Below are 20,160 nucleotides of genomic sequence, written 5' to 3' on the forward strand. Positions count from 1 at the left end.
GGCCTTCTGCAAGGCTGCTGAGCCTCAGTGCAAGCCTTGCCTCTGCCCCTATCCTCACCCACACAGGGACATGGGGGAGGCAGCTGTAAACTCCTGCACTTAGAGCTGCAGCCCAGCCTGCCTTTTACATCTCTTGGTTAGCAAGAGAAGAGGTGCCCCCACCCACCCCAGGCTGAGACCCACATGATCACTGGAGGCACCAAGGCAGCTGCTGTGCTCCCATGGGACAGCACATCCCAGCAGGGCATGGTGAGCACCCAGGAGCTGGGCTGGCACACCTCATGCCATGGACTTCAGAGAGAGCCCTCCTGATGGAGACCCTTCCCAGGGAGAGCAGCCTCAGGCCTGCTTCTGCTGGTGACCATTTCAGCTGAGCAAGGAGCTGTGTGGGCTAAGAATAGCATCTGCTGCCTTGGGACACAGGCCAGCTGCCAGCTGCTCCCTGGCAGCAGCTTGTGCTGAGCTATAGAAGGCAACCTGCCCCCCCAGGAATGTCTTCAAGTGCTATTAGTGGAAGGCTGTCAGCTCCACAAGCAGGCACGACCCCACGCAGGGCTCTTGCAGGAGCAGAGCTATTTGGACTTAGAGCCTGAGGAGGGAGGCAGACACATGCCAGGCTGAGCCTCCTGCTGGGGGCCACCTCCAGAGCTCTCTGTGCCCTGGTCCCCTCCTCTGGGGAAGAGTCTTGGGAGGGCTGCTGGCTGCCTGGGTTGGACCTCAGAGCCCTAGAGGCAGGGGCCAGGAGGGAGCTGTGCATTTGCCCAGGACACAAGGCCAGGCCCCAGTGCCACCAGCGGTGCCCAGTGGTGCCTCTGGCCAGTCCTGCCCCGAGGCTGTGCACCAGCCCTGAGCCTTGGGCCCATGGCTCCAGCTGCAATTTCAGCCCCAGCCCTGAGAGAGAGAAGAGACCACAGGGTCTGTGGCTACCTGCAAGAGAAACATGCAGGAGGCTGAGGGAGAGACTCTTCACTTTGCAAAGCAGAGCCTAAGGAAGGCTGTGGCCAGAGCAGGCCCAGTTCTGTCCAGGATGTGAGAGCTGTTCCTTCAGTGACTTGCCTGTCCTTTCCCACTGGTGCCCTTTGTGACACTCATCACAGCAGCTATCTCCAGGTGTCACACTTACCAGTATGGCCAGGAGCCATCAGCCTGATCCATTCTCTTCATCCCTGCCTTCTTCTGTCTTCCCAATGCCTGGCACTGCTCCTTTCATTCCTCCTTTGTGGTGCCACATTGTGAGGCTGCCACGGTGCAGACAGTGTGGTGGTGCCAGGGTTGTGAAGCAGGATTGCAGAGCCTCAGGAGTTTGTGCTTGTAGAAGCCATTACACACAAAAGGGATGCTCATGGATGTTGACTGTCATTTAGACCCTACCCTTGGGAGCCACCATCTGAGAGGCCTACATATCATCTGGTTCTGTGACTTGTGAGAACTTACAGAGAGGCTGATGTTAAGGTTTGTGACTGCCAGGATCTCCATCCAAAGCAGGGAAATGAGACAGGAAAGGGATCAGCCTCTCTTGCCCTTCAGCTGTAGTCTCCATCACTGTTTAGGAAGAGACTGGATGGGGCACTTAGTGCCATGATTTAGCTGATCAGATGGTGTGGGTGATAGGTTGGACTTGATGGTCTCAAAGGTCTTTTCCAACCTGGTTAATTCTATTCTATTCCATCTGATTCTATCTGTGCTGAAAGGACAAAGCGAGAAGTCTGTACAAAGTTTGGTAGGGCAGGAGCAGGGCAAGGAGCTGCTGGAGGCAGAAGAGAGGAGGCCAAACCATCAGTAGTCCCCACAGCAATGGCCAGCCTCTGAGTTTGTGAGTCCTCAATCCAGAGTCTGTGCCAGCTGCTCCCTTGCCCCAGCAGTGCAGTGTCCCAGGCTTGCTGAGAAACAAACCCCAGAGAAGACTCTGCTCACAGCGTGCATGCAGAGGACTCTACACTCTTTATTCTCTAGACACATTGAGGGGGTACAAAGACTATCACAGAAGAAAGGGCCCAAGGGGTTCACATTTTGTGCAGCCCTCAGGGCACTTTGCTGCCTCATGACAGCTTCACTCCTCTTCTGCTATCTTCGTGCTGTGGAACTCGCGGCTCTTGGCGCGGAGCTTGTTGACCTGCGACTCTGCAATGTCAGCTCTCTCCTCGGCTTCCTCCAGCTCGTGCTGGATCTTGCGGAACTTGGAGAGGTTGACGTTAGACAGCTCCTCCTGTGCAGGGAGAAGGAGTCAGTGAGGAGGGGCCCAGGGCCAGGGCTTCACTCCTGCTGCACATCTCTCAGCAGCATGGTTACAGCAATGCCAAAATTCCCACAACCTTTTCTTTCCAAACCTCCTCAGCCTGCTGCGCCACCAGCACTGTCCAGAGGATCTCCTTACAGCTGCTGCTGTGCTAATGCCACACACAGTTCCCAACACTTGCCCCCTCATGAGGGTTCTCATTCCCCCCTCAAGAGATTTGTTATTCCCCACCATGAGGCTTCCTATTCCCCCACTGATTTCATTCTCAAAGGGCAATTTCCAAGCATCTCAAAGAACCTGAAGCCTTCCATTACTGAGCTGTGGCACTTTCCAAGTTCCTTACATTCACCCCCTCAATGCCAATGCCACCCACTGGGGAGGTTTCTTACCGAGCACTCAGGGTGATACTTACAGCCTCCTCAGACTGTCTCTTGTAGGACTTCACCTTCATCTGCAGCTTGTCCACCAGATCCTGCAGCCTCAGAATATTCTTCCTGTCTTCCTCAGACTGAAGCAGAGGGCAAAGAGACAGAATTATTGCTTTATCCATGTCTTGAATTACATTGCTCATGGAGTCCATATGAAAAAGTTTGGCTTCCTGGGGTAAGAAATCTCTGTCAGGCCAGGGGTGTCTGCTGCCTTACCTGGTAGGTCAGCTCCTTCACCCTCCTCTCGTACTTGCGCATACCCTTCACGGCTTCAGCACTGCGCTTCTGCTCAGCATCCACCTCCCCTTCCAGCTCTCGCACCTGCAAGGACAAGCCCAACTTTGCAGCTTCCCTCACACCTCTCCAAGGGATCTCCTCACTCACACACCAATCCCAGCCCTACTACGCACTCTGGCCTCCAGCTTCTGGATTTGCTTCCTGCCTCCCTTCAGGGCCAGCTGCTCAGCCTCATCCAGACGGTGCTGCAGGTCCTTCACTGTCTGGTCCAGGTTCTTCTTCATCCTCTCCAGGTGGGCACTGGTGTCCTGCTCCTTCTTCAGCTCTTCTGCCATCATGGCTGCCTGAGTAGAGCAAAGGGTCAAAGCCATTTTGGTGCTGGAGACACTTTGGGTCAGAATTCATCCACAATCAGCACCAAAAGGAGTCCCCAACTCACATCAGTGATGGCCTTCTTGGCCTTCTCTTCAGCATTTCTGGCTTCCTGGATGGTATCCTCCATTTCTCCCTGGATTTGGGCAATGTCTGTTTCCAGCTTCTTCTTGGTGTTGATCAAGCTGGTGTTCTGTGCAAAGAGAGAGTGCAGGACTTGTGTTGGGAGGCCTGCAATGCCAAACCTGCAGCCTCAGCCAAGTCTTTCCTCTTCAAGACTGAGATTCAAAACCTGGAATTCTTTTCAAAATATTGTTTACAAGATATTGGTGGTGGTGAGAGCTGAGCAAGGACAGTAGGAGAGAGGCCATTCTAGACCTCTGCCCTGCCCTACTCTCTGGCATAAAACAGCCCTCTGCATTTGTTAGGTGTCAACACAACTGCTGTGGCACCACAGCCAGACCTGGGTATGGAGCAGCTGCACACGTTCAGTGGCATCCAGGAGCTCCTGCTCAGCCAATTTCCTCGACCGTTCTGTTTGCTCCAGGGCTGCCCTTAGCTCCTCAATTTCAGCCTGCAGCAGGTTTGCTCTGCGCTCCACCATGGCCACCTGCTCCTTCAGGTCCTCCTGAGTCCTGAGAGCATCATCCAGGTGGATCTGGGTATCCTGGAAAAGAGAGACAAGAGGAATTGCAAGGAGTGAGCTTGGTGCCAGAAATGTCAGCAATGTCATTTCTCTGTCTGCAGCTTTGCTGAACAGACCTTGAGAACAGCCTGAGTGTTCCTCAGGTTCTTCTGTGCCTCTGCAGCCACTCTGTTGGCATGGCTCAGCTGGATCTCCATTTCATTCAGGTCTCCTTCCATCTTCTTCTTCAGCCTCAGGGCTTCATTCCTGCTCCTGATCTCAGCGTCCAGGCTGCTCTGCAAGGACTCCACGATTCTGAGGTGGTTTCTCTTCATCTGGTCGATCTCCTCATCTTTCTCTGCTATCTTCCTGTCAATCTCAGCCTTCACCTGGTTGAGCTCAAGCTGCAGGCGCAGGATCTTCCCCTCTTCATGTTCTAGAGAGGCCTGGAGAAGAGGACACATACATTTACAACACAGATAAAGCTCCAGCTGCTCTCCAGATAGTTAGGAACTATCTCAGAAAAGCTCAGCTGGCTGCCATCTCCAGCCAGCCCAGAGTGGGACCAAGCATCTTTCAGCCATGCTTCTCCTTTGCTCATATGTTGAGTGCAGAAACAGTGATCGTGGGCATGTACCTCAGCTTCCTCCAGAGCAGCCTGGAGTTCAGATTTCTCCTGCTCAACCTGCTTCTTGGCCTTCTCTAGCTCATGAATTGCTTTTGTTCCTTCTGCAATCTGCTCCGTCAGGTCAGAAATCTCCTCTGTGGGAGCAAAGACCAGTGGCAGGGGCAGGCACAGAGCAGCATGGCAAGGGCCCTGCCACACCAACCTGACAGCCACCTTGGTCACCTGCAGGCACACAGCCAGGTGGAGCAGTGTATGTGGGGGATTGGTGGATGGCAAGGAAGCCCTTCCAGGAGCAGAGGGCCAGGCACTTACGCTGCAAGTTCTTGTTCTCCCGCTTGAGCGTTTCCAGGTGGTCCAAGGACTCCTCATAGGCATTCTTCATCTTGAACAGCTCTGTGCTGAGAGAGCGAGACTCCTTCTGGGAGGCTTCCAGCTCAGCCTGCGTTTCCTCATACTTCTGCTTCCATTCTGCCAGGATCTGAAGAGAAATGGGATGTGAGTATGGGTGTGCTGGTCAGGAGGACATGCTCTGCCCTGGAACCCAAGGGTGGAGTCCAAAAGACCTTGTCAAAGTTCCTCTGCTTCTTGTCCAGAGCTGCACAGGCAGCATTTGATCTCTCCACATCAATCATCAGATCCTCCACTTCATTCTGCAGCCTCTGCTTTGTCTTTTCCAGAGAGGCACATTTGGCATTGACAGCTTCAACATGTTCCTCTGCCTCCTGCAGGCGCTGTGCCAGCTTCTTCCTGGGGGGAGATAAGCACAGCTCAGAGTTAGCACAGAGGAATCATTGTGGTTTTCACCAGAGCAACCCTAACTGTTTTGAAGTGTGCAGTCACACAGAGTGAAGGCTTTAACTTATCCTGTCCTCTGCATTTGCCTTTACTAAGCCACTCAACTTTGTACAGGATAAGATTCCCCATCTCAGTTACCCTTCCTCAATCAAATCCATGACTTATTCTCCGGAGTGTCTGGCTGTGTCTCTTTCAACATTGCCTTTGAGTCTCCCTTGGCTTCCTCACACCCTGACACCACCTACTTGGCCTCCTCCAGCTCCTCCGTGCGCTGAATGGCGTCCGTCTCGTATTTGGTTCTCCACTGAGCCACTTCACTGTTGGCCTTGGACAGGGCTCGCTGCAGCTCCCCCTTGGCCTCCTGCTCCTCCTCATATTGTTCCCGGAGCAAGTCACAGTCGTGGCGAGCAGACTGCAGGGCGTGGGCCAGGGCGTTCTTGGCCTGAGGAGGCAATGATATTGTGACAGTGAGTGACCTCTGAACCCACCAAATGTTAACTTAGGGAACATTGTTGAGAATTCTTTTAATTGCCATTTAAAGTCAGCCTAAGGAAAGAGGTTACACTGATTCCATGTTCTGGGGAGCTCCTTATTGCTTCATTCATCAGAATCTGGGGGGTTACCTCAGTAGAGATGGTGTCTGAACTCTAAATGATGTCTGTGAATCTGGGAATTGTTACACGCATTGGACTCTGTTGTAAAGTTTCAGCTTCCACTATGGAAAAGTAGAATGAGAGTATTTGTATGTCATTATTAATCTGAGTAAAGACCTGAAGTTACCCTTGCCTGCCTCAGTATGCAGGTTGGAGGTGATGCCCTCCCTCAACGTTTTTCCCACACTAGAGGAATGTGGTGTCACCTCAAAAATTGTGTCTGGATCCAGGCAGTTCCACCACAGTGAGCTGCGATATAAACTGACCAGTCGAGAGCAGGGACCATGGCCACAAGGGGAGCTGCGTGGCCTCATGTTGTGGAACCGGTGGCTATGTATTAAGACATTTGAGAACGGTGCAGTTCCACTTTCCCCCAGCTTACCCCCGTGAAGCCCTCTCTTTTCCCTCTATTTTAGCAGGTGCTACTCTCCCCATCTGCCTTTCCCATCTGCTTCAAGGATGCAGCACTTTGTTATCTTTAAGTCCCATCCTTTCTCACAGAGTTCAGGGGTAAAACTTCTCCCAGCACACTCCAGGGCCTCACAGACATGAAGGCCATCTAAACATTTCAATATCACTCCCTTTTTGGATTCCCACAGAGAAAGAGGTGTCACAATGATCCTTATAATTTGAGAGCTCCCAAAGTAACCTGGCAGGGCTAAAATATTCTGATTTTATCATGAAAGAAAACGGAATCTGAATACAAAGTCAGCCCTTATACACAAGGACCTGTACCTTTATTTCCTCTTCCAAATGTCTCTTTAGTTCCTCAATCTGTTGAGTAAATGCCTGTTTGCCTCTGGAGAGCTGAGAAATCAAAGCATCTTTTTCTTCCACCTGGCGTGAATATTCACCTGAGAGATTTTACAGAGAGAATAATTCAGGAAGCAACATTAAACCTTTAAATCCATGCACAAGCAGTTCCCAGTTGAATAAAGCATCAGTGTGTCCTGTCAGTGGCAGTTACAGGGTCAGCCATGACAGAAGGATGTTACCGGCTTCTGTCTGCAGACGAGCTCTTTGAGTGTTGAGGTCATTGATCATGCGCTGATGTTCTTCTTCTTTAGTCTTCAGCTCGCTCAGCTGATCTTCCAGGGTGCGGCACATCTTCTCCAGGTTTGCCTGGGTGTCAAATACACATGAGGAAAATGAGCAAGCCCATTTCTAGCACATTCTCATGATGACATGCACTGCAACGGTGCGTGGCAGCCAAATGTAACCTGAAGATTCAAAGTCCTGTAGGAGGTCATGAATCATAGAGCAGTGACCTGACAGAAGTTCCATACCTTGGCTTTGGAGACAGACTCCATGTTACTGGCCAGGTCGTCAATCTCCATCTTCAGCTCACTCTTCTCCTTCTCCAGCTTCTGCTTCACCCTCTGCAGGTTGTCGATCTGCTCCCCAAGCTCAGCGGTGCTGTCCGCGTGCTTCTTCCGCAGGGTGGCAGCCGTGGCCTCGTGCTGCAGCGTGGCCTCCTCCAGGTCCCGACGCATCTTCTGGAACTCTGCCTCACGCTTCTTGTTCATCTCAATCTGAGCTGATGTAGCTCCTCCTGCCTCTTCCAGGCGCTCACTGATCTCCTCCAGCTCCCGGGAGAGGTCAGCTCGATGCTTCTCTGCTTTCGCCCGAGAGGTTCGCTCAGCCTCAATTTCCTCCTCCAGCTCCTCAATGCGAGCCTGGGGAACACGAGAGACCCTTCACACCCACGGCCTTCTCCTGCCTGACCTGAGTCAACGTGAAAGAGAGCAAGCAACAGAGACTTGCCTGCAGCTCCTTGATCTTCTTCTGGAACTGCATGCCCAGGACTTGCTCATCTTCGATCTTGCCCTGGATCTGGCTGATCTCAAAGTCTTTCCTTTGGGCAAAGCAAACCATATTAGAGCCCAAAGGAAACAGACAAGTTCAGCAGCACAGTGCTCAGCTGCCCCACAGCCTCACTTACTTCTTCAGTTTCTCCTCCAGCTGCTGCTTATCATTTTCCAGATCCATGATGCTGTCTTGGGCCAGCTTCAGGTCTCCTTCCAGTTTCCTCTTGGCTCTCTCCAGGTCCATGCGCAGTTTCTTCTCTTGCTCCAGGGACCCTTCCAGCTAAAGACAAGAAGGCCATCAGTGCTCTGCCACACAGCTCCAACTCCACACCTGTCCTCTTCTTGCTCTTTGCCTGCGTGCTTACATCATCCACTTGCTGCTCCAGCTTGGTTTTAGCTTTGGTCAGAGTGTTGACTTTGTCCTCCTCTGCCTGTAGGTCATCCAGTGTCTGCTGATGAGCCTCTTGGAGAGCTTTCTTCTCTTTGGTCAGCTTCACAATGGTCTCGTCCAGGGCTGCCATCTCCTCTGTCAGGTTTTTCACCTTTGAGAAGAAAGGAGCAAATGCAGATAAAAAAGATTGTTTTAAACCTGAATGGCAAACCAGAGGTCTTCCCTGTGAGAGTGACCCCTCCTGCCTCATACCTTGTTCTCAGTGGCATGCTTTTCCTTCTCCACCTTGGCCAGTGTTAACTCCAGGTCATCAATATCTTTCTTCAGCTCTGAGCATTCATCCTCCAGTTTTCTCTTCTTGGCTGTCAGCTCAGCATTGATTTCCTCCTCATCCTCAGCCCTTTCAGTCACCTCCTTAATTTTGGCTTCCAGCTGGATTTTGGTTTTGATGAGCTGGTCACACCTCTCCTCAGCATCAGCCAAGCTATCTGCTTCCTGGTGGGGAGACACAGATTTTCTTCTATTGTTTTCTGAACGTTTCTATATAAGCACACATTAAACTGTGGCCTGAGGCTGACCTCTCCTGAACAACCTTAATCTTAGTTGGGTTTTTTTGGTTGCTGGGTTGCTTGTGTTGTTTTGGGGGTGTTTTTGTTAGTTTTGTGCTGGGGTTTTCGGTTTGGGTTTTTTTTGTGAGGAATGCATTATACAGCCTCTCAGTTGAAGACAAGAATGATTCCTAAACTTTGTTCTCTCTCATAAAAATATCTCATAGATGTGGTAAGTATGAGTATTCCTCATTTACCTGGAGGAGAAAGGAATTTGAGACATTACTCTTCACAGACCCAGTATTCATTATCTTTCCTTTTGTAACTGAATCATTCTGAACCCATTGTTATGTTGGGAGTGAAGGCTCTGGCTGCCCCTGTGCTAATTTAATAGAAAGAAGATCATTCTCTCCCTAGATGTGTGAAGACTGCTCCTGGTGCAAGTGGAATCATAGCCTCCTCAATCAGCTGCCTGGGATCCTTCCATGGATGTTTCTGGAGTGGCATAAGCTGGTTTCAGCTGGTCGCCATCTTACTCTTTGGTGGACTTTTGGTTTAGTGAACTTCTGTTGTCCCAAATGAATTTGACAGAAATACCTTATAGGGAACTCCATATCTATTTTTCTCTATATACCAGATTCCCATTTCCAATTGGCATGTTCAAATAACTGGGTAGTGAAGAGTGGTGCTCCAGTCGTAGTTGGTAATTCCAGTAATTTAATGAGTAGCTAAAGGTGGCTTTGTAAAGTGAGATTTGAATATCAAACACTTAGGTTTATGCTTTTAAGCAGTATTTTATTTCATGAAGGCTCATAGGATTGTGGGGGTAAAATTATTGGTGGTTAAGAATGAGAGGTCTGGCTATGAATTTGCCTTTACTAAGAGAATGCTCCTTTCAACTGAAATCTAACAGTCTGTGATTGCTTCCAACTCCCCACTTCTGAGCTAAGATACTACAGGTGTGCTATGTCTGTAAGCTCCACCAAAAGCCAGGTGCTGTTAGAGAATCACAGAATCATTACAGTTGGAAAAGACTTCCAAGATCATCAAGTCCAACCAGAACCCAATTACCATGACCACTAAACTGTATCCCGAAGCACCATGTCTATACACTTCTTCAGAACCTCCAGGGATGGGGACTCCACCACCTCCCTGGGCAGCCTCTTCCAATCCCTGACCCCTCTTGCAGCAAAGAAATTTTTCCACTTTTCAAGCTAAAGCTCTCCTGGCGCAGCTTAAGCCCATTTCCTCTTGTCCTCTCGCTAAGTTACTTGGGAGAAGAGATCAACACCAGCCCCACACCAACTTCCTTTCAGGGAGTTGTAGAGAGCAATGAGGTCTCCCCTCAGTGTCATCTTCTTCAGACTTAACAACCCCAGGTCCCTCAGCTGCTCCTCATAGGATGTCCTCCAAACCCCTCACCAGCCTTGTAGTCCTTCTACGCTCCAGGACTTCAATGTCTTTCTCATACTATTATATTATTTACTATTTGATTCCTTAGAGCTGTTGCAGTTAAGAAGGTACCTGAGTAGAGCACTCCTCCCAGGGATGGATCCCTGCTTTGTTAACACTGAAATGATTAGCTCACCTCACCACTTCCGTGTTTTCTGGTACAATGGTTGACATTAAGGAGAGAAGGGTGTAACCTTTTGTTGGCTGCAGGAAGCCTGTGTCTATGTATTCTTAGACTAAAGAGAAGTTTGAAGGTGCATTTCCAAATCAGTAGTTATTAAGCAAAGGCTGGCTGGCTTTTCCTGCACATAACTGACAAGTACCAGTTGCAAATCTGGCTTGCATTTGCACCCCAAAGTGAATACATTGTTCTGCATCCTGATGGGATGGAAATCACCCCTGCAGGACCCACCTGCTCAGAAGGGGCTGGAGAGTCAGGCAAAACCTGCGCTGAGTATTTCATGTTGGCCAGCCGTAGCAGCCTCCTTTTTCTAAGGTCAGAAGCTTTGAGTCCCACTCAGAGCTCCCTCCCTCTTTGCACTGGATGTCACAAAGCTCACAGCAACTGTCAGACACTGGTTTCCTCACCTTCACATACATGGGATGGGTAATTCAAATACCTGACTTACTCTGCTATAGTCTGACCTTCAGCTTCATAAAGAGCAGTTTGCATACATAGACTCCTTTTCTGAGTGATAAATGAATGGGGATAAACTCACAGCCTGCACTTGCAGCTGCAGGTCATTTTTCTCCTTCAGCAGGGCCACCATTTTCTCCTCCAGCTCCTTCCTCTTGGCCTCAGACTTTGCAAGCTCTTCCTTGGTTTTCTCAAACTCTTGCTTCATGTTGGCCATCTCCTTCTCAGACTCTGCACTCTTCAGCAGGGGCTTGATCTTGAAGAAGAGCTTCATCCAGGGCCAGTGCTTGACGTTCATGAAGGCCCTAATGTTGTACTGGATGCAGAAGATGGACTCCCTGAAGTAGAATTAAAATGAATATTTTCCATGTGTCAAGTGCCAGCTCCTTCCCACAAGTACAGTGACTTTAATTAAGATGAGGAATGTTTACCTTCTCTCCACCATTCTCTGGTACTCCACTCTTGCCAGGAAGCCTCTGCACCTGGCCTGTGTGCGGGTGATGAGCTGTGCCAGCTTCTCATCCCTCATCTCCTCCAGGAGCCCCAGCAGCCCAGCTTTGAAGAACACCTTGAGAAATAGAACATTGCAGCACCTGACTGCCAGGCAGAGCACAGCACAGGCACACAGAGAGTGAGTCAAGGAGGGTTTGTACCTTGGTGTGGCCAAATTTGTACTGGGTGTGATCCACATCAATTGATGAAAGAAGCTTCTCAGAAGCCTTCTTGCTGTCAATGAACTGTCCCTCTGGGATGGCACTGGCGTTCAGCACCTTGTACCTGTGGGTAAGAGACAAAGACCAGGCTGATTTCCCAGCCAGCACACCCCAGCTGCTGGACACCACCAGCCCATACACAGATGGTTTTGACAAGAGGGTCCAGTCTGAACAAACCCATCTGAATGCCCCAGCTTTGCTTTAATGATGCTGGAGAGTGCTGTGCTCTCACCTCTGTTTGAAGTCAGCATAGAGGACTCTGCTGGGGAATCCCTTCCTGCAGATGCGGATCCCTTCCAGCACACCGTTACAGCGCAGCTGGTGCAGCACCAGCTCATGCTCCATGGCACCTAGCAATTCAGAGCACAAGGCAATGCCACAGTGTCCAGTGCAGAGGCCAAGGACTGCACCAGAGGGACTTCTCTTTCTGCTTGAGCATCTTACCAGGGGTTTTTGTTTCATTTGGGATGATGCAACGGACAAAGTGGGGGTGAGTGCTCCGTAGGTTGGTCATCAGCTTGTTCAGGTTCTCCTAGAGGACCAGGTGGTAATGTGAGTGCCTACATCCAGTGTTTGATGCACTAAGCCTATGTCAATGACTTTTTGGACTTCTTCTAATTAGCTGGATTTCAGAACACTTAAGGAAAGCCACAATAATAATCTTCTGTTTGAACACTGTGAACAACCTTTTTGAGGACTGAACTACTGCTATGCTGCCATTGATCCAGTGCAAACTAATGTACAACTTACACTTGCAAACAAGGCCTTTCACATTCTGCCTTCTAAACTCAATCTGCTGAAGGTAAAATAGTGCTGTTTTTTCCAAATGAGATAAATGCCACCTTGAAGAGTATTCAGAAGAGCATTCTTTCAAAACCACCAACCTCACAGAAATGCAGGAATGATAAACTTAGAGTTCTAGCCTGACCCAAAGTCATAAAAATATAAATCCCCTAAAACCAAACAAACACCTAAAAATATAAAAATTTAAAAAAGGATGGAATCTTTAAGCAATGAATCCTTATTTTTTTGACTATCACATTTCAGCCAGATTTAAACTGATCCTGATATGGAATTTCCAAAGACTTTCACCACTGTTGCAATAACACAAACCAGCCCTTTGTTTGCCTCCTTTCTTGACATGACAAAGAGATAACAAATGCAGAACCGTACCCGGAAAAGAGCTGAGACAGTCTGGAAAGAGGAGCCCTTCTTCTTGGCACCCTTCTTGCCACCACCACCAGCATCTGTAAATGGAACAAGAGAAAAAAAATTAAAACCAATAATAACAAAATAACAAACAAACAAACCCCAAACAGATAAACTATGCATGCTGTATATTGGGGAATGAATTTGTTTAGTGTTTACTGCTGTCATTCTCTGGTGACCCTGACCCACACACAAAATACTTTTCTCACAGAGCTGACCTGCTTCTGCTCCACCATAGTTGGCAAAGAGCAAGGCCAGAGTCTTCACAGAGGATTTCTGGTACAACCCAATGACAGTTTCGTTCAGAGGGTCCTTGTTCTTCTCCAGCCAGCCAGTGATGTTGTAGTCCACAGTGCCAGCATAGTGCACCAGGGAGAAGTGAGCCTCAGCCTTGCCTTTGGCAGGTTTGGGCTTCTGGAAGTTGCTGGACTTGCCCAGATGCTGGTCATAGAGCTTGTTCTTGAAAGAGGTGTCAGTTGCCTTGGGGAACATGCACTCCTCTTCCAGGATGGAGAAGATGCCCATGGGCTGGAAGGTATCACAAGAAGTGAGAGGAAAAGGTGGTCATGATGAGAAAAATGCTATCAACATGAAAGGTACCAATGTTTATCTGGCAGCATCTCAGCCCATGGTCTGCAAAACATTACAACAGATCAGGAAGAAACAGATTATAAAGGGACATCTCTTGGCTGGAAAGTTGCTAGAATCAGAGATGGCTGTTCCCAGTCATTTCATGACAATGCCAGGGAAAATTAACTGTGGCTCAACGATTTTTGGTGGTGGTGTTCCACTTTAACTTACCTAAATACCTTTACTGATGAGGAAATTGCAAACATAGCATCAGAAAATGCTGCCCTCCCCAGAAAACCTCCTTAAGGATTGGCACAGAACATGACAGACTTTTATGTAATATCATTTTGTAACCTGGAAACGAATCCTCTCACCAAGTTCCTCAGATCTGAGTATGATCTCCTATGCAAAAGCTGGACTATTCTCACATGCTTCTTAAGTTTGTCTCTTGGAAGTATGGAAGATCCAACATATAATAGACTTGAATAGGAAGATACCTTCTCAATGAGCTCAATGCAGGCAGCCAGGTCCATCCCAAAGTCAATGAATGTCCACTCAATGCCTTCCTTCTTGTACTCCTCCTGCTCCAGCACGAACATGTGGTGGTTGAAGAACTGCTGCAGTTTCTCATTGGTGAAGTTGATGCACAGCTGCTCAAAGCTGTTGAACTGCCAGATATAAGAACACAGGCACTGCTTTCAGCTTTCAGCAATAACAGCAAGGGGGTTTCTCGCATCATCCTAATTCAGTGTGGCTGATGCCCTAAATGCAAGAGCTCTTCCTGTATAGTTTTCCTATGCTCTCTCTCTAGGATAGGCTTTCAATTTAGAAAAGAGAAAAGGTTTCAATTTTGGTGTCATTAGGAGCTAGTTTTTTGTTGTTACTGTTATTATTTTCAGGATTAAAAATGTGATTCCAAAAGCCCTGCAAATAACTGTAGGAAGATGCTAACTTGATCAAAAATCTGTCTCAGAATTCCCTTTACTTTCCACTGTCCTTCTATTAAAATGCCAGTAAAACTGTGTTGCTTACATCAAAGATCTCAAAGCCAGCAATGTCCAGCACACCAATGAAGTACTGCCTGGGCTGCTTGGTGTCCAGCTGCTGGTTGATGCGAACAACCATCCAGAGGAACATCCTCTCATAGACAGCCTTTGCCAGGGCACCAACTGCGTTGTTCACCTTTAGCAAAGAAAAAAGATCCAGAGTTCCCTCCTAGAGCCAAAGACCACTCAAGTACTCTTTCAATCTTGCCTGTTCCACCTTCAGCTCTTACCTGGGTCACATTCTGACCTTTGGTCACGAATTCATTGCCGACCTTGACCCGGGGATAGCACAGGGCTTTGAGCAGCTCAGCTGAGTTCAGGCCCATCAGGTAGGCAGCCTTGTCAGCCACTGAAGACCAGAATTGAGTGAGAGAGAAATAAATATTGGACAGCTGGTATTTGTCCCTTGAGGAGCTGTTTCAAAAGTTACAGCAATGTTCACTGGTACAGAGTTGCACAGAGATATCTGAGTCAAAGCTACAAGGCTGATTTCTCTGTTGTCTTCCGGTTTGAAGAGTCTACAGGACTCCCTGAGGTTGAGCTTCTACTAATATTGTTCAAGAGTATCCATTGCTTTCATCCTTTTTCATACATGGAAATGGGACTTTCACTCAGAACTGTGCATGGTTCTTTCTCTGTCAGTGACTAATCAACTACGTACCTCACATCCGAGCTCCCCTCAACAGCTGAGGGGCACTAGGAGCACATTGTCCCCTCCTGTTAGAGCTGAACCACTTCCCAACTCCACAGTACAGCAGAGACTGCAAGGTGCATTCCAACCCCAGTACCACTAACCGTGGTATAGGGATTGACATCCACACCTGGCAGTGTATACCGGGTCTCTTACTTATTAAGTAGTCTCAGAGTAAAGTTATCAGCAGGTATATGTCACAACTGTCACCTGGCCATTGAAGAAATAGTTTTTTTCACTTTACAGTTTGCATATTTAAAGCCTGAAATCTGCTTAAGTCCTTTTGGTGACAAAGGCAACCTTTTGGGGAAAGGTTGATGAATCTGCTGGTACCTTCTGTGCCGTCAGGCTCTGCCTGCTCCTCTCGTTGTTTCTGCTTGAACTTCAGGTTCCCATAGTGCATGACAGCCCCTGTCAGCTTGTAGATGGCCACCTTTTCATCAGCACTGAAGCCCAGGATGTCAATGGCACTCTGGCAACAGAAACAGTCATGTAAATGTGTGTGTACCAGACTTGTAACCACCAGATGGCCTGTTTGGAAAAGTTACTGACATCTGTAGCCATCAGCTCCTCCTGGTCATCAATGCTTGGAACGGTGATTTCACCTTGACTGACGAACTGGTAGTCATAAGGGTTGGTGGTAATGAGAAGCATGTCTGAAACCATCAAAAGGAGAAAAATAAGCTTAGTTAGCTTTCCAAATTATGCAATAAGATATTGCTCAGTGGTTTTCCTTCAAAAAAAGTTAGTGCTCTTCCTACCAATTAGCTCTGGCTTCTTGTTGGACATAATCTGATAGAAGATGTGGTAGCTTCTTTCCGCCTTGAGCTGGAAAGTGACTCTGGACTTCTCCAGCAGATCTGGAAAAGAAGGTAGGAGAGAGTTAGAACAGAACAGAGGAGGGTTAGAAGGAATATTATGAAGTCAGGGGAATCTCTCACAAGTTTCAATGTCAGCAGAAGCCAGTTTGCCGGTAGCTCCAAAGTGGATTCTGATGAATTTGCCCTGTTAAGGAGAAGCAGCAGCATTTCAGCCTAGATGCATTTCATTGCCATCTCCTTATCACAGTATCACAGTGTATCAGAGCTTGGAAGGGACCTCAAGAGATCATCGGGTCCAAACCCCCCTGCCAAAGCAGCATCACCCCGGGCAGGCTGCACAGGAATGCATCCAGGTGGGGTTGGAAAGGCTCCAGAGACGGAGACTCCACAACCTCTCTGGGCAGCCTGCTCCAGTGCTCCATCACCCTCACTGTAAAGAAGTTTCTCCTCATGTTGAAGTGAAATCTTCTACGTCCAGGTTTGAACCTGTTGTTCTTTGTCATATTTCTGTGCACCACCAAAAAGAGCTTGGCCCCCTCCCCTTGACACCCAACCCTGAAATATTGATAGACATTGATCAGATCCCCTCTCAGTCTTCTTTTCTCCAGACTAAACAGCCCCAGGGCTCTCAGTCTCTCTTCACAGGGGAGATGCTCAAATCCCCTAATCATCCTCGTGGCTCTCTGTTGGACTGTCTCCAGCAGGTCTCTGTCCATCTTTAACAGGGGAGCCCAAAAATGGACACAGTGTTCCAGGTGTGGTCTCACCAGGGCAGAGTAGAGGGGGAGAAGAATTTCCCAATGCCCTCATCCAGGTTGTTGATAAAGATATTGAACAAAACTGGGCCCAGTACTGATCCCTGGGGAACACCACTGGTGCCCCCAAGCTGACTCTGTGCCACTGATGACAGCCCTCTGAACTCTGTTGTGGAGCCAGTTTTCAATCCACCTCACAGACCAGCTATCTATGCCACATTTCCTGAGCTTTTCTATGAGGATGTTATGGGAAACAGTATCAAAAGCTTTACTGAAGTCGAGGTATATGACATCCACTGCTCTTCCCTCATCTACCCATCTGGTCATAATTTCATAGAAGGCTATCAGATTAGTCAGGCAGGATCTCCCCTTCATAAATCCATATTGGCTACTCCTGATAACCTTCTTGTCTTCTGTGTGGTTAGAGATGACCTCCAGGATGAGCTGCTTATAGAATCATAAAACCATTTTGGTCAGGAAGACTTCTGAGATCACTGAGTCCAACCGTTGACCTAACACCACCATCACGATTAAACCATGTCCTGAAGTGCCATCTCTATCTGTCTTTTAAGACCTCCAGGGACAGTGACTCCACCACCTCATATGTGAGAATGCCACTAGCCCATGACTACTGCTCTGCTGAGGAGGGGTTTGTGTGCAAAGCAACAACTTACAAAGCGAGAGGAGTTGTCGTTCCTCACGGTCTTGGCGTTGCCAAAGGCCTCCAGCAGGGGGTTGGCGCTGATGATTTGATCCTCAAGCGTGCCCTGCAGGATGGTCATTAGTGGGGGTTATCCTTTACAAAAATCATGCCAGAAACAGAGGAAAGCATCAATTCAAGATTATCAGTTAATAATTTGATGCTAAATGTGGTGATGATTATCCACTGACAGAGTTCAGCTGACCTGGCAACCACGTTGAGGGTTCAGTTTGTTTTCCCAACTCACCTGCATCTTGCCTGTTGGCTGCTGCTCCTCCTTCTTCTTGTCCCCACTGGCTGCAATTGTTGCAAAGTACTGGATGACACGCTTGGTGTTGACAGTCTTGCCTGCACCGGATTCTCCACTGCCAAAGCAAAGGGGGAAGCAGAGAGCCTGGGGTCAGGCAGGAGGTCCCCTGGCACCAGGCAGCCCTGCAGGGACCCGAGCAGGGAGGGTACCTACGTGATCAGGATGGACTGGTTCTCCCGATCTGTGAAAAGACAGAGATGAGAAAGCTTTGCCAGTGCTCATGTGGATAACAACTATAAAACTGCAAGGAAAATGTGAGCTTCCAGAGAATGCAGAGACTGAGGATAGAGAAAAGCCCTGGGAATTCTACAGCATGCTTTTGGTGTTTCCTGCAGTACTTCAGGCATTATCAACTGGATCAGAAAAGATTTCAGGGTAGCTATTGTAGTCTTATATCCTCAGAGGCACTGTCTTGTCACAGGACTGCTTATTTCTCTCTTATGAGGCAAGCACTCGTAGCAAACCATTGCGGCATCAACAGTGTGTAAATTCTTCTGAAGCTAACATTTTCCTGAGTAATCTGATGGAAATTTGGAGGTCTCATGAGCATCAGAAAGGCCTGGTGACCCTCTTTCACTATTTTTAATATCTCATTTTTGAGGGGTTGGAGGTTTTTCTAAGTCAGGTATTCCTGAGACCATTCATAGCTAACGTTGAATATTCATTCCTTGATTCCAGATCATTGCAACAAAAGCAGATCTAAAATCCTGCACATCTTTCAATGCACACACAAGGGAGTGAAAATAAGAGATGGGAGGAAGAGGAGAAAGTAGAAGGAACATTTTTTAAAGCCATTCAATTGAAATGCTGAAAGTTTAAGTTTCTCCTTGACTTTGTTTTCTGAGATTTACTTTCACTATAAGGTGCAAGTGGCTGTCAGTTGCAGCCATCAGCATAGGGGTTCCATAGATCATTAAAGGCTGTAAGTGCTTCAGACCACCCCTCCTCCGTTCCATCATGAATGTCATTTGCATAACAATCAGGTGAAGCTTACATCCTGTACAGTGCAGAGAGAAACTTTCTGGTTTACCTTAGCGCTGCAGCTTGCCAATTATTCGCATTATTCACAGGGCAAGTGTGACATAGCTGTGCTCTGCACTCTCTGGCTCAGAATAGTTTAGAGATTAAGAACTGCATGTATGTCAGATCCCACTAGACTCAGTAAAGCCTACAGCAGAAAACAGAGATATTCTTTCCAGTGAATTTAGTCCATCCAGACTGCTTGCATTAGGGCCAGCTGTTTATCAGTTCTGACAGAACACAGACTCTGGGCTCATAGCACCGCTGCTCACTGGCAGTTGAGTGCTCTCCTCCTCCATCACTCTCACACACACAAGATTTTCAGAGCTGCACCAAGTTTCCAGAGAATGTCCTACATTTTCCTATCCTACAGATAGCTCATTGCAAGAGCAGTTCCAAAGAAATCAAGGACTCACCAGTCAGCATGAACTGATAGGCGTTGTCAGAGATGGAGAAGATGTGTGGAGGAGCCTCCTGGCGCTTCTTGCCTCGGTAGGCCAACACCACCTCCGGGTTGTACACCGGCAGCCACTTGTAGGGGTTGACAGTGACACAGAAGAGACCCGAGTAGGTCTGTGGGGAAGGGAGACAGCAGGTTGGCTTCCCCTCAGCCTGGCACAGCAGATGCTGCTGGCACCCAAGGGCAGACTGCTGCTGCTACTTACGTAGATCATCCAGGCTGCATAACGCTCTTTGAGGTTGTACAGCACCGCAGGTTCGTGCAGGTGGGTCATCATGGCCATGTCCTCGATCTTATCGTACTTGGGAGGGTTCATGGGGTGGATTTGATCATCTTTCACAGTCAGAGTCTGTCAGAGGAAGAAGGAGAAGCATGTATGTCAGATGAGAGTGGGAATTATGCACCAGTTTTAAGCCCTGGTTTATACTTACTTCTCCAGCTTCAGTCTTGACAGTGACCTTCCCTCCTTCCTTGCTCTGGACTGTCCCTTTCACAAAGGATTCTTTAGGATGCACCACAAAGACAGATGTCTTGGCATCAAAGGGCTTGTTCTGCGCCTCGATTCTCTCCTTCTCTGACTTGCGGAGGTAAGGAGCAGCCTCCCCAAACACAGCCATCTCGGCGTCTGCAGAGGCCATGGCTGCACTTTATGGAGGGGCTCGTCAGCAGAGCTGTCTGGTGAGGAAAATGGTTGGGGATCACTGTGAATAGTATGGCCTGTATCAGTGAGAAAACTCCATGCTCTTTAGGTAATAAACTGCTAGCTGGTCTCCCAGAGTATCTCTTAGAAGCAACTACTGAAATCCAATTTGATGTAAACTTAACTTAGAAAATTACTTTTTCCCTATTTCCAACACATCACCTAAACAAACATCAGCAGAAATATAGGAAGAACTCATGCAGCTGCACAAAATCCTGTTTTAGTCTAGGAGAGCATTGTTCAGGCTCTTACCTTTGAAGAAATGCTTCTATCCTGGAAAGTGGCAACCCTGTGAAACAGGAATGGCAGAGACAGTTTATAGACTGAAGATACAGAGAGGCCCTGGAATTGCATT

The 20,160-nt window shown here is 48.4% G+C and overlaps 1 protein-coding gene across 1 annotated transcript; it reads right to left on the minus strand.

Annotated features, from left to right (window-relative positions):
* Nucleotides 1-1,918: 1,918 nt before the first annotated feature.
* Nucleotides 1,919-20,160, minus strand: LOC137447760 (myosin heavy chain, skeletal muscle, adult-like). The gene is made up of 39 exons (XM_068151634.1): nt 20,058-20,160; nt 19,537-19,780; nt 19,311-19,454; nt 19,062-19,218; nt 17,779-17,806; nt 17,563-17,680; nt 17,290-17,382; nt 15,981-16,044; nt 15,801-15,899; nt 15,592-15,695; nt 15,373-15,511; nt 14,579-14,697; nt 14,335-14,484; nt 13,800-13,970; nt 12,951-13,260; nt 12,697-12,770; nt 11,968-12,055; nt 11,756-11,873; nt 11,464-11,587; nt 11,242-11,378; nt 10,893-11,148; nt 8,426-8,668; nt 8,148-8,324; nt 7,917-8,062; nt 7,739-7,829; nt 7,261-7,650; nt 6,970-7,096; nt 6,710-6,828; nt 5,567-5,763; nt 5,090-5,273; nt 4,839-5,004; nt 4,536-4,660; nt 4,036-4,344; nt 3,737-3,940; nt 3,341-3,466; nt 3,075-3,245; nt 2,881-2,985; nt 2,649-2,744; nt 1,919-2,206 (listed from the first exon to the last, which is right to left on the minus strand). Exons 2-39 carry the CDS (start codon nt 19,741-19,743, stop codon nt 2,051-2,053), a joined length of 5,832 nt encoding a protein of 1,943 aa, XP_068007735.1. The 5' UTR covers nt 19,744-19,780; nt 20,058-20,160; the 3' UTR covers nt 1,919-2,050.

Source organism: Melanerpes formicivorus, unplaced genomic scaffold, assembly GCF_026170545.1.
Source record: "Melanerpes formicivorus ecotype bairdi unplaced genomic scaffold, bMelFor1.0.p_v2 SCAF_21, whole genome shotgun sequence".
Classification (NCBI taxonomy): Eukaryota; Metazoa; Chordata; class Aves; order Piciformes; family Picidae; genus Melanerpes; species Melanerpes formicivorus.

What these genes read in the sequence shown, in the direction of transcription:
- LOC137447760 (XM_068151634.1), bottom strand. Translation starts at nt 19,743, where the DNA reads ATGGCCTCTGCAGACGCCGAGATGGCTGTGTTTGGGGAGGCTGCTCCT. An exon ending in CTGGCTTTGAGATCTTTGAT is followed by an intron (nt 13,971 to 14,334) that starts GTAAGCAACACA and finishes TATATCTGGCAG; the next exon opens with TTCAACAGCTTTGAGCAGCT. An exon ending in TCGTCTGCAGACAGAAGCCG is followed by an intron (nt 6,829 to 6,969) that starts GTAACATCCTTC and finishes AAAATCTCTCAG; the next exon opens with GTGAATATTCACGCCAGGTG.